Genomic DNA, 14,306 nt, shown 5'->3' on the forward strand with positions numbered 1-14,306 from the left:
CTTCCTCTCCAGGTAAAATCTCTTGGCTTTTGGACTTCGGTGCATCCTTTTATATGTCCCCAAACATTTTTTCACTTTCCGATTACTCGAAAAATGGTTCCCCATCTTATGTCTCCACTGCAGATGGAACCTCTCTTGAAATCAAAGGAATAGGTAATTTTGAAACTCAAGAGTTTTTTATTCCAAAAATCAGATTTATACCTAAACTAAACTTAAATCTCCTTTCTGTTTCTCAACTCACGGACCATGGCTGCGATATTAAATTCTCTTGTGATAAATGTTTAATACAGGATCGTCAGTCCGGGAAATTGATTGGGGAAGGCTTTAGAAGAGGAGATTTATACTATATGGAATCTCTTCAAGTTCCAAAAGTTTTGTGTAATGTTGCCCGACATAAAGATATAAATGTGTGGCACAAAAGACTTGGTCATCCTAATATCACCAAGCTATCATATTTACATTTTGCAAAAGACCTATGTAAAAGCTCTTTTTCTTGTAATGACTGTATTATTTGAAAAATGAGAAGTTTACCTTTTGAGCAAAGAACTATGTTCTCTTCTAAAACTGTCGAAATTGTTCATTCAGATGTTTGGGGACCTGCACCTGTTGTTTCAAAAGGAGGTTTTTTTTATTATGTAATATTTGTGTATGATTTTTCCAGATATTCGTGGATATATTTTCTTAAGTTTAAACATGAAGTGTTCTCGTGTTTTAAAAATTTTCATTCAATGATTAAGAATCAATCCAACAGTAACATAAAGATTTTTATAAGTGACTATGGAGGAGAATATCTCTCCAATCAATTTAAGGTATATCTTGAGGATCACAAAATTGTTCACCAAAGGTCTTGTCCTAAAACGCCTCAACAGAATGGGTTGGCGGAAAGAAAACATAGGCACATTATTGAGACCACTAGGACCCTTCTTATATCTCAAAATATTCCTAAAAACTTTTGGGCTGAAGCTGCTCTTGCTTCTGTTTATTTGATAAATCGCTTACCATTTAGGATATTAGGAAAAATATCTCCCTTTGAGGTATTACATAAGCTTGAACCTGATTATAATAGGTTAAAAGTCTTTGGATATAAGTGTTTCATACTTACGGATAAGAATGACAAGCTCTCTCCCAAAGCTATTCCTTGTGCCTTTCTTGGTTATTCCGAAACTCAAAAAGGTTTTCGTTGTTATGACCTTCGAGATGATAAGCTACATGTCTCTAGAAATGTAACTTTTTTAGAAAATGAGAGTGGTTTTGAAAAAAATGTTTCTCAACAAGAAAATTTTGATTACTCCTTATTCGACTTATTGTCTAGTAATGATGATATATCTAGTGATGATGATGTATCAATAAACCATGATGAAGAAAATGATGGAGATATTGGTGAACATAACTCACTCAATGAACAAGAAAGTAGAGTTCCAAGTGAGCCAATAACCTACTCTCGTAGAAACCAAGACACTTTTAGAAGTGTTATTGATCAATATAGTGAGCTTACTCCTATTCCTGGCCATAGAAGATTTGAAAGGAATAGAAGACCTCCAACTCGGTTTGTCTCTTTTGATTCTTTTTCACCCCGATATAGGGTTTGTCTTAGTGCCATTCACTCTTATTTTGAACCAAGAAATTTTGAAGAAGCTAAAAAATGTATAGAATGGCAAGAAGCCATGCAAAGTGAACTTAATGCTCTTAAAAGGGCAAAAACTTGGGATTTCCAAACTCTACCTATAGGAAAGAAAACTATAGGCTGTCGATGGGTCTTTAAAGTTAAAACTAAGAGCGACGGTTCTCTAGAAAGGTATAAAGCTCGCTTAGTTGCAAAAGGGTATGGGCAAGAGTATGAAATTGATTACGAAGAAACCTTTGCCCCTGTAGCCCGAATTGTTACAGTTAGGTGTCTTATTACTATTGCATCTATTAAAAATTGGAACATTTTTCAAATGGATGTTAAAAATGCCTTCTTAAATGGTGATCTTAACGAAGAAGTGTATATGGATGCCCCACCAGGCATGGTAATTCCTAAAGATAAAGTTCTTCGTCTTCGAAAGGCCCTCTATGGTTTAAAGCAGGCCCCCAAAGCCTGATATGATAAGTTTACCAGTGTAATGCTGGAAAATGGTTTTTCCTCATGTTATACTCACACTGCTTTGTTTACTAGAAAATCTAATGCAGGGATTGTAATTTTATTGCTCTACGTTGATGATATGCTAATAACAGGTGATGATGTTCAAGGAGTCAAGGGTATTAAGTCCGTCTTGACTTCAAAATTTGAAATGTCAGACTTGGGTTTTCTGACATATTTTCTTGGAATTGAGGTTGTCTAATCTCAACGAGGTTACTTTTTATCTCAATTTAAACTTGTGCGATTATTGACAGATCAGGGATTTCTGATGACAAAGTCTGCGAAACTCCTGAAGTCGTGGGATAAAAAATGAAGATTGACGACGGAGTTCCTCTAACCGATCCCACTCCTTACAGGCAGTTGGTAGGTTCTTTGATGTATCTTAGCATTACTCGACCTGATTTGTCTCATGCCATCCACATCGCCAGTCAGTTTCAGCACGCTCCCACAACCGTTCATATGAGTGTTGTTCTTCGCATCATCAGATACTTGAAGGGAACAATGAATAAGGGAGTATTTCTATCTTCTTCTGAATTAAAATTACTTGCTTATACTGACTCAGATTGGGGAGGTGATCCTAGTAACCGTCACTCCACCACTGACTTTTGTGTTTTCTTAGGTGAGTCTTTGATCTCATGGCAATGTAAAAAGCAACAAAATGTTTCTTTGTCATCAACTGAAGCCGAATATAGAGCCATGTCATCTACTACTATGAAAATTGTATGAATTCGACGCCTTTTGGAAGATATAGGAGTACTTATCAGAGAACCAACCAAGCTATGCTGTGACAATAAAAGTGCAATCTATATTGCCAAGAATCACACCTTTCACGAGCGAACAAAGCACATCGAGATGGACTGCCATTATGTCAGGGAAGAATACTTGAAGAAGGTTATTGATCTACCATACGTGATGTCTGTCAACTTGCGGACTTCTTCACAAAAGCTCTTTGTTCGCCCAGATTTCATTTCCTTCTTGGCAAACTTGCGGTTATCGCACCGTAAGTTTGAGGGGGGGTGTTAAAATGTATCTCCAAAAACATTATTGTAAGTATATATATATATACTTATATACATAGAGATGCGTATACATATATATCATATATGTATACGTATCTCTCTCTCTCTCTATATATATATATATTCACCCAAAAAGGCCATTATTGTAATTTCCCATCTTGCGCATATTCCAATTGGAATATGTTGTAATTTTCTTTTTCTTTATTTTTGCATTTCTTTTTCATTTTTATTTTTTATATTTTTGTCATAAAGGTGTATTGGGGGTCCCCCCAATAGAGTCGTTGGGGGCTCCCCAACGATTCCTTTGGGAGCCCCCTCTTGCACCTCATTTCTCTTGTATAAATAGGGGTGTTCCCCCTCACTTCTCCTAAGCTTGAGAGTCTCAAGCATTTTGTTCTTTCTATAAAATACATGCCATAGTGCATGTTTACTATTTTTACGCTTTTGCGTACTTTGTTCAAGTGTTGTGAGAGTGCCTTCGTACACATCTTTTCTAAAGTATTTGTGCTCGTATGCGTATTGTCTTGTCATAGACAATTTTACAAATAGAACCACCAATAAATGAGCTTATGACTAGACTAGTTCAAGAGATATCTATGGTTATCTGTATATTTAGTTATTTAAGTATATATTCTGGATGCTTGCAGGTGATTAATTGTTTCCAACTTCTCATTCAGTGATCATTCTTTTATTTATTTATTCTGGATACTGTTCCAAGTTCCAACTTTTTTATAGATCAGGATATTGTTCCTGTTAATGACTTTTATTGTGGTTGTGTATATAGGAAAACTCAGTTTTCAGTTGTTGAAAATGCTGGCTTCTGGAACTGGACATTTACCCTGAAGGACAATGAAGGGAATGTACTTGCTGAAATTGATCGTGACTGGAGGGGTATTGGCCTTGAGGTTGTCCCCTCTTTATAACTGTAAAGTTGTTAGTTCAGTATGACTGAAGTGCTAGTATTTCTAAAATTTGTATTCCAAGATATGTTTACAAACAATCAGCATTTGAGAAGATTTACTTATTGTTTGTGCTAAACCTATTCCTTACTGTTCATGGGTAATCGAAAATGACTTTGGAGCTGAAAATGCTCCCAAGTTCCTGGCTTAGGGACATGATAGAACTAATGAACTCCAAATCCAAAAATCATGATGTTGATCATTTCATGCACCCATTTTTCTTTTCATATAGATACTTTGATCATCTACCATTCTACTGACAAGCTGATAGTTACTTGTAAAGGTGTGGCGTTGTCTAGGATGGATTATCTGAAATATCAGCAGTAGGGGTGGGCACCTGCCGGGCGGCCCGATGGGCCAAGCTGATCTGTCCTGCCATGGGCCGGGTTCGGGTCAAGGTTTTAGGCTGGGACGAAAGCCAGCCCTTTATATACGTGGGCCGGGTCCGGGTCGGCCTACGGGCCTGAGCTATTTATTAATTTTTAATTAAAAGAAATAATTAATTACATAGTAACTTGGTAACTATTATTATTTACTTAATTAGTTGCCTATGTCACATGGGTGCGGGTGCGACACGGGTGCGGCACAATTTTAAAATTTTTGGACACGGGGACTCTGGAAAAAATATATATATATATTTTTTTTTTTTTTTTTTAAAATGCCACAGTGTGACTGTGCACAGGCACAGTCCACAGCACTGTGACTGTGCACAGTCACAGTCACAGACTGTGCGACTGTGCACAGTCACACAGTCACAGACTGTACACAGTCTGTTACTGTGCACACTGCACAGCCTGTGACTGTGCACAGTCACAGTCTGTGCCTCTTTTTATATATATATTTTTTAAATAAAAAATATAAAAAATATAAAAAATTGATTTTTTAGGGACATTTTTGGACTCGGTCAAAGTTGATCGAGTCCAAAATGTGGACGGACTCGGCCTGGACTCGTTGACCGAGTCCGACTCGGCGTTGACCGAGTCCGGGCCGAGTCCGAAGCCGCACCCGAGTCCGCACCCGTGTCGGGGCGTGTCGACTCGGGTGCGGCACCTCCTTAGCCGAGTCCGTGTGACATAGTTAGTTGCATAAATATGAAAACTAGAAATATAATTAGTTGGGTACATGGGAACTTGTTAATTATTTATAATTTACCTAATTAGTTGCACTAATTAGTTGGGTTTGGGCCGGGCCAGGCCAGCCTCGGCCCGCTTCACATTGGCCCATTGGGACGATGGGCTGGGTCATGGGATGCTCTTCAAACCTGAGCCCGTTAAGAACCGGGCCAAAGCCCAGCCTGTTAGTAAATGGTGAGATCACCGAGAGTTTGCTGAGGAGGAAGTAGAAGCGAGGCGAAGGCAAAGCTTTGGTGAAGCAGTCCGCCAACTGATATTCGGTAGGAACATATGGAAGTTGAATGGTGCCTCGTAAAAACTCATCTCGAACATAATGACAGTCCATCTCAATATGCTTCGTTCGTTCGTGAAAAGTGTGATTGCTAGCGATATAAATGAAGCTCTTGTTGTCACAGCATAACTTTGAGGGAGTTGAGAATGAGACACCCATATCTTTAAGTAAGCTTCTTAACCATATAATCTCAGTTGTGGTAGTGGCCATCGCACGATATTCGGCTTCAGTAGATGAGAGAGAAACTTTACGCTACTTTTTACACCTCCAGGAGATAAGTGACTCCCCAAGAAACACACAATAACCTGTGGTAGAAATACGATCATCGGGGTTACCCCCCCAATCAGAGTCAGTATACGCAAGTAAAGTAAGAGGTGAAGAAGAGGATAAGAATACTCCCTTAGTTATGGAATCTTTTAGATATCTGATAATCCTCATTACTGCTGCCATGTGGGTGGTGGTAGGAGCAGTCTGAAATTGGCTTGCATTATGAACTGCATGGGAAATGTCAGGCCTGGTAATAGATAAATATGTTAAGGATCCAATCAATTGACAATAAGGCGTGGGATCTGCTAAAGGAGTGCCATCATTGGCTCTCATCTTGACACTGATCACTTCTGGAGTCTCCACCCTTTTGTCATCTGTTAGCCCAGACCTAGCAATAATATCAGAGGCAAGCTTCATCTGAGATAGAACATACCCCTTGGGGGAGTATGCAACTTCAATTCCTAAGAAATACCTCAAAAAACCCAGATCAGACATATCAAAATTTTTCTTAAGAATATTTTTAATAAGATCAATGCCTTTCTTATCATTACCTGTGATAATCATATCATCGACATATAATAACAAAATGGTTATGTATTCATTAGAGGATTTAACAAACAAAGCAGTATCAGTGTAACATGAGGAGAAACCATTATCAAGAACTACTTTGCTAAAAAGATCATACCACGCTTTTGGCGCTTGTTTTAACCCATAAAGAGCTTTGTTTAATTTTAGAATATTGCCTTTCCCAATTTCAAGACCCGGCGGAGGATCCATAAGAACTTCTTCACATAAAGTTCCATTTAAGAAAGCATTTTTAACATCAAGTTGGTATATAGGCCATTGTTTGATGGATGCTAAAGCAATTAAGGTTCGTACACTAGTCATTCTGGCCACGGGAGCAAAAGTTTCTTCATAATCAATCCCATATTCTTGGGCATAGCCTTTTGCTACCAAACGAGCTTTGTATCTTTCAAGAGACCCATCACATTTAGTTTTGACTTTATATACCCATCTACACCCAATTGCCTTCTTCCCTAAAGGTTGAGGAATAATGCTCCAGGTTTGGGCCTTGTTAAGAGCCTCTAGTTCGATTTTCATGGCTTCAATCCAATGTGGGTGATTTTTAGCTTCCTTGAAAGAGGTAGGTTCGTGATACGAATGTATTAACATAAGACAGGCCCTATAATTCGGAGAAAAAGATTCATAGGACACAAACTTTTGTGGTGGCCTACTGGTACGAGAAGATCTCCTAGGTAGATTGTTGTCAGTAGATTCTTCTAAAGAGAAGTCTTGAGAGTATCTGTCAATAGCAGGTTGATGTTTATTTCCTATCCGCCGGGTATAGACATTTATATCATTAAGGTTTTCATTTTGGGAGGTATTACCATGTTGTTGTATATCATTATAATGTGAAATTCCATCACAACTAGTATCACAAGAAATAGCCTCAGGAGACTCAATTCTAGGAGCTAAGTCAAATAGAAAAGAATAATCGATGTCTTCCTTAGATGTGTGGATATCGAAACCGTTTTGTTCTTCAATAAAGTTTACATTTCTTGACACATATAATTTATTGTTTCGAATATCAAAACATCTATAACCTTTTTGATTCTCACCATAGCCAATTAACACACATTCAATAGCTTTAGGTGACAACTTATCTTGTCCTAAACTAAGTACAAAACATTTGCATCCAAAGACTCTTAATCTATTAAAATCGGGAGTAATTTTAAATAATTTTTCAAAAGGCGAAACATTTTTCAAAGAGGAAGAGGGCATACGATTCACAAGATATGTTGCGGTAAGAAGAGCTTCGGCCCAAAAGTTTTTAGGAACACATTTAGACACAAGAAGAGTTCTTGTGGTTTCAATTAAATGCCTATGTTTTCTTTCCGCAAGACCATTTTGTTGCGGGGTTTTAGGACAAGATTGTTGGTGCAAAATTCCATTTGTTTTAAAATAATTTTGGAAGTCTTTAGACATGTATTCTCCTCCTGAGTCGGATCTAAAAATGGCTATATTGTGTTGGAATTGGTTTTGAACAAGAGCGTGAAACTCTTTAAAATTAGTGAAGACATCAGATTTATTCTTGATAATATAAACCCATGTGTATCTAGTAAAATCATCAATAAAAGAAACATAGTAAGAGAAGCCTCATTTGGACATAACGGGTGCCGGTCCCCATACATCGGAATGCACAAGTTCAAAAGGCCTTTTTGACACAAAATTGCTATGAGAATATGGAAGAGAGTGAATTTTCCCAAGAATACAATCATTGCATGTAAATGTATTTGTATTACAAAATTTTTCCAAAAATGGAAAAAGGTACAATTTGGAAATACTAGGATGCCCAAGTCTCTTATGCCAAGTCTCAATATCTTTGGATTGAACATGATTACAAAATGATTTGGATGGCAAAGACAAAAAATCCATATAGTAAAGGTCCCCTCTTCTATGGCCTTGCCCAATCCGCTTCCCGGACCGGAGATCCTGCACATAGCAATGGGTTGGTGAAAAAGACACATTACACTCAAAATCGGTAATTTGAGAGACGGAGAAAAGATTTAGATTAAGTTTTGGGATGATTCGGATTTTGGGAACAAAAAATTCTTTGTTTTGGTCATAAATTTTCTCAAGATTTCCAATACCCTCAACATTTAAAGAAGTTCCATCGGCGGTGGATACATATGATTTAAACTTATTGAGACTTGGTTTTGACAAAAGTGATGCATTTGGAGTCATATGGAAAGAGGCACCCGAATCAAGAATCCAAGAAGACATACCTGGGAATGAAGAAATGGCGGCACCGGAAGTGGAAGGTGAGGATGATGATGTAGAGGCGTTCATCTTCATAAATTGTTGGAGAGTTTCGGTTAGATGTGCGATGGAATCCTTTATGTCACCATCCTTCTTTGAATCTTCATTGATGATTGGGGGAGTTTCTCCCACGGAAGCTACCTTCTTCTTGAATTTAGGGCAATCGGGACGAATATGGCTCGGTTCATTACAATTATGACAAATGATTTTCCTTCCTCCACCATTATTCTTCCAAAAATGTGGTGGTTTATATGATCTTACATTGTTGCCGGGTCTAGACACGGCATGTACTTCATCAACATCCATTTAAATATCGCTTAGAGGAGTAGAGGCTCTATGAAGTAGAGATCCTCTAAGTTGTTCAAATTCGGGACGAAGCCCATGAATAAATTGAAAGAACCTCTCTTTTTCCATTTGCTCTTGTCTCATAGCAATAGCACTTCCTTCCCATTGCGGTTCGAGAAGGACAAGTTCATCTCATAAAGAGGATAGGGCACTATAGTAGTCCCTAATGCTCATATCACCTTGCTTGGTAGCTCTTACCTTTTCTTGAAGAAAAAAGTGCCTAGCAAGGTCTCTTTGAGTGTACATACCTTTCATGAAAAACCATGCTTCATTAGCCTTTTTGAATTTAGCAAGATTTGCACAAATCTTCAATTCGACATTATTCATGAACCATGCTAAGATTTTAGCATGTTCACTTTCCCAATCTTCCATTTTAGAAGAGTAATCAAGAATAGCCTTTTCTTTTTCTTCTTCATTCAAGGCTTTTTCTTTACCTCCTTCAAATTTAGTTAACTTTAGTTGTGGTTCCGGAATGGTTCCACATACATAACCCCAAAGTCTTTTACCTTTGAGATTATTCTCCATAGCGGCCGCCTACATGCGATAATTGGTCCCATCCAATTTGAATGAGAGATCGATTTTTGCATCTTTGTTGGCCATTAGAAGAAAAATTTATAAGACAAGAGAGAGGAGAGGTATTACTTGTCAATGGAGGATCCAATAAAGCCTTCTTAGCCAAAGCTTTGATACCATGTAATGAAGTGCCAAATGAAAAGAGCAACGTCTCCAAGCGAAAGCACGGAAGCACGCACATACACAAGATGCCACTAAAGGGCAAAATAAACCACAAAAGTGGTCAAGCACAAAAAGAAGATAAAAAATATATCTCACTTCATAGAATGCTTCAAAAGAAGCTTAACAAATACATGGGGCTGTGCCCCTTATTTATACACAGCAAGGGACCCAAGGAGGGGCTCCCATAGAGTCGTTGGAGCCCCTCCAACGGTCATATTTATGACCGTTGGAGGGGTCCAACGACTCTATGTGGACCCCTCTCAAGTGAATAAAAAACAAAAAAAAAAGAAAAAGGCAAAAAGGAAAATAAATAAAGGAAAAAGAAAGAGAGAAAAGCATATCAATGATATGCGTGTACAGGGTGAAATGACAGAAATACCCCTATCTGGTTTTACAAAATAAATATATATATTTATATATATAGATAGACACATAGACATATATATATCATATATATGTGTATGTGTCGTAATCTATGTATATAGATATATATATATATATATATATAAATATACATCATATTTTAACAATGCCCACCCCTAATTAGCAGTATTAACCTTATCTTAGTGTAACTCGAATTTCAGTACCATTTTTGTGATGGCACCAGTGTGTGTGAGGTGGCAGGATAAAAAGGTTGTGGGATACAGATGCAAGAAGTGAGGGCTTCTCAAGTCAATGTAAAATAGAATATGAGAATCAATTAGGAAGCATTTAAAGTAAATTAAGAAGTTTTTCTTTGAAATTCCAAACCAAAGCGACATAAAATTGTAATATTATGTGATATGACCTCTATCCAATTTTACCTAACTAATATCTTCATTTTGTACTCGAGGACTCAAAGAAATTGATTCCAATTTTTTTTACTGTAATTGTAAACTTGTCTTTATATGTAAATAAAAACCAATAAGAATATCTTAGATTCAGGTAAATATCATTATTAATTAATACCATGATAACTAGTAATTAGCAACTGAAAATAAACTGCAGCATAAGACTTCAAGAATTATGTGTAATTGTTATATGTAATGTTTTAGCACATCTTCTTGTGTTGAACTTATTAACAACCATCAGAGGTAATTAAAGCTATGTCACAGGGACATGCCAGACACTAGGCATGTCCCTGCAACACGACTAGAGAGGTGTATGCCACACCAGGTACTGTCCAACACTGTTCAGCTACAGTCAAAATCAGCGTTATAACAATATCTTTTCTTCTTTTGCTGAAAAACATACAGAACCTATACATGTTTGGTAAATTTGATATATAAATTTGTTGAGAAATGACATTAATTAAAAAAGACTAAATGACAAAAGAACAGTTAAAGACTAAAGGCTATGTCACATAGGTACAGTGTACAACATGGTTACGAAGGGTAGCACATTAAAATGTGAATACGGATATGCACACATACATACATGTTAAAATGCACAATTATGCTGTATCCTACAAAAATGCTCTAGATATAAAGTTATTGACTATCAATTTTATGAATGTAAGTCTAAAATATGTTAAATATATAAAGTTAACTAACAAGTAATGGTCAACAAAAATGTAGTTAGCAGTAGACAATTGATATTTAGCATACAATTCACACTGATTGGATCATAAAATGGATGAAGTGGGTCAACTTAAGTTTGGAACCAAGTTGACCCGTACTCAGGAGTACCAGTATCAGTACAGGCATGACATAGGTATGGGGCCCTAGTAGAAGTACCCATGTTACATACACTAAAGGACAAAAAGTCAAGAGTTAATTTACAATAATGACTTCTGATCACAAATATTTTATTATTGTGATAAAGCACAATAATAGCTAATATTTTATTATCTTTAAAAAAAAGCTATTATCCATAATTGTGGTCATTCCAAAATTAAATTATGCACATGAATTTTTAAATAAAATTGTGAAGAAAATGCTAACTCCATTGTTATTTCGTAGAAATCCCTAAACTTGCAAGATCATATATATTGCAAAAATGACCTTTTAATAAAAATAAAAAATGACTCCTTTGCACTAATAAGGAATTTTAATATCCATCAACCAAATATTTAATAGTTTCATTTGGAAACTTAAAATGTGAGTGAATGCTTTGAGTATAATAATATAAATCATGTTAATGGAGGTTCCTCAGATATGGCTAAACTAAGTGAACTTGCATTGCCAGTATTATTTGGGTTTCAATACATTCTTTTGGTCTATGGTTTGAGATGCTATCATGTGTGCTTTGCAGCTCTTCACTGATGCAGGGCAATATGTGATAAGATTTGGACATTCTGATCCAAATGTCAACAGAGGTCCTGTTTCTCAGGTAACTTAATGCCTATTGGTGCAGCTTTTAAAAAGAATAGGAAACAGATTCAGAAAATGGATTTGTTAAAATAATTAATATTTCCACTTTAATTTAATATGGTCTATATGATTCAGATACATGAATTAGAAATTACTCGCCCATTGACTCTATCGGAAAGAGCTGTGGCAGTTGCACTGGCTGTATCATTGGACAATGATTACTTCTCTAGGCATGGTGGCTGGTAATCTTGTTATCCTGTGTATTCTTCTCTTTCTTGGCAAATTCTATATATTTGATCAGTTGCATGAAAGTAAATAAATTATGGTGGTGACTGAGTGAGAACTAAAAGTCCAGTCTACTTTGGTTGAATGTGATCAAGCATTGCATCTCTGAGCTTTCTCTAGACTTGGGTGCTTGCTCAAATTATCATTCCACAACTTTAGGAGAATGCATTAGATCCATATTCTATCCTAAACATTTTAAGTTTTTAACAATGAACAGAACATTTAGTGTGAAGCTTAAGTATGTGAACCTGATGTCCAGACATAACATAGGCACCTTGCCCAAGTTATTATATCGTGTTTATGTAGCGGGCAAGCTCAAGTTATAGCTTGGGTAGGTCAAAAAGCTCAGAAGCTTGCACCGAATGTTGTTTTAGAAGTTGCTTTGTTCTAGTGAAGTTGTTTCACTTTCCTGATGGGTTCTATTAACCATGTATGGTACTTGGTCCTATAGATTACTTTAGTACTCCATGTCATTGATTTGAGAAAAATTCTAAAATCAGATGTCTTCTATGTTTTCTATTTTTCAGGGGAATTCCTTTTATTCCAGTAGGTGGAGGGGAGTAGCAATTTTCCCGGTGTTCTGTTAGCTGTTCGTCTTCATCACTACCTTTCAAATCTACTTGATGGTTTTGATGGTTGTACCTTCTGTACTTGGTGTTGAAAGTTGAAACCAGCTACTTCAATGTGGTGAAACAATAGAGATTTGCATATCTGGTTTTATTCTTTGGTGTTTCTTGCTCTATTTTTTGCTTTACATTTTGTACCTTGAGGCTTGCTTGGCCTGTCCTTTCTGTTCCTGTGATTTAGCTTCAACAGTTTCATAGATTCGGAAGGTTGTAAACCTGATTGTTTTTAGAAGCTTTCAAGTCTGAGAAATGATGGATCTATCTCTAGAGGTAATTCTTTTCGTTATTTGGGATGTAATGATCTTGAGGAGCTGACTTTGATCTGAGCAAGAACTGAAAACTTAAAGAAGAATGAATTGAAGCTCAAAGAAATTTGGACAAGTGGGACTCCACTATCTGATGGAGTATTTTGGGTGGACACTTTATATTTCCTGTTATCATTTTTCATGTTCGTCTTTGGGTGATATATGCTTACATGCGTGTATAAGGATGATGTCATGAGACCAAGGGGGCGGCGGCTCCGCTTGTCCTGCAGGAGCAGTTAGTGCACGTCACCTTGTGTTGAGACCAAGGTTGCCAAATTAGGAAGTGGAAGCGGGAAACGATATGGGAAGCGAGAAGCGAGGCATTTTAAAATTTATACGAAGCGGAAAGCGAAGTTTCAATTTAAAAACAAAATATGAATAAAAAATGAAGCAATATGGAATCAAACAAAAAACAAATAAAAACTAAAATAAAATTGATCATTCTTATATTTCATGATTTTTTTGTAAAAGAGTTAAATTTTTGTTAAAATCTAATAATGTTGGTTACCAATTTAAAGAAAGTACATGAAAAGTGAGTGAAAGTGTGAGAGAGAAAATACATGAAAAAGATGAAAAAAAAACGTAAGAAAAGCATATAGTATGCATCAACCATGTGTATGAAAAGCATAGAAGAAGCGTGAAAAAAATGAGTTTTTCATGAAGTTTTGGAAGCGAGGAGTATTGCGCTTTCGAAGCGAGTTTCTGGGAAGCGAGCTTCTTACCTACCTAAGAAGCTTCCAGTAACTCTGGTTGAGACGTTATAAGTTCTAACCCCAAATGGTATGGTTGTATAACTGTTAGGGGTCTGCCTAACCCCAGCTTTCTATGTTGAAAAAAAAAGGATGATGTCATGAGATAGTTGGTTTGCACAGATGTTCCTAAAAACAATTGGATACAGCCTTGAGAATAAAAATTGTAATTGTCAACTTTGATACAGAATTTTTTTTGGGAGCAGGTTTGGGACCTGTCTGCAGCAGGAGTAAATGTCCAGCGATGTTTCTTCTTTTCTATTTTTCCTCTGTTTGGTTCCACATGTCCAGGAGTTCTGTAAGCCCAAGCAAACTCGGTTTAGAGCATTTACCCTGGTCAAGCTTGTAGTAAAGCTGCGGAAAAAGAATCGACCTACTATAA

At 36.7% G+C, this 14,306-nt stretch overlaps 1 protein-coding gene across 4 annotated transcripts in view; it reads left to right on the top strand.

The window, feature by feature from the left end:
• Nucleotides 1–13,251, top strand: part of LOC149813461 (scramblase-like protein) — a 58,617-nt gene extending 45,366 nt beyond the window's left edge. For 3 of the 4 annotated variants that reach the window (XM_089992480.1, XM_089992482.1, XM_089992481.1), the window contains exons 10-13: nt 3,923–4,043; nt 11,901–11,978; nt 12,095–12,201; nt 12,772–13,251. In XM_089992480.1, coding sequence (XP_089848606.1) covers nt 3,923–4,043; nt 11,901–11,978; nt 12,095–12,201; nt 12,772–12,808 — 343 coding nt within the window. In that variant the 3' untranslated portion in view covers nt 12,809–13,251. The remainder of the gene's footprint in view (nt 1–3,922; nt 4,044–11,900; nt 11,979–12,094; nt 12,202–12,771) is intronic. The other variant, XM_089992483.1, reaches the window with a different exon arrangement.
• Nucleotides 13,252–14,306: the final 1,055 nt, after the last annotated feature.

This window comes from Nuphar pumila, chromosome 16 (genome assembly GCF_984573655.1).
Source record: "Nuphar pumila chromosome 16, dmNupPumi1.hap1.1, whole genome shotgun sequence".
Taxonomy (NCBI): Eukaryota; Viridiplantae; Streptophyta; class Magnoliopsida; order Nymphaeales; family Nymphaeaceae; genus Nuphar; species Nuphar pumila.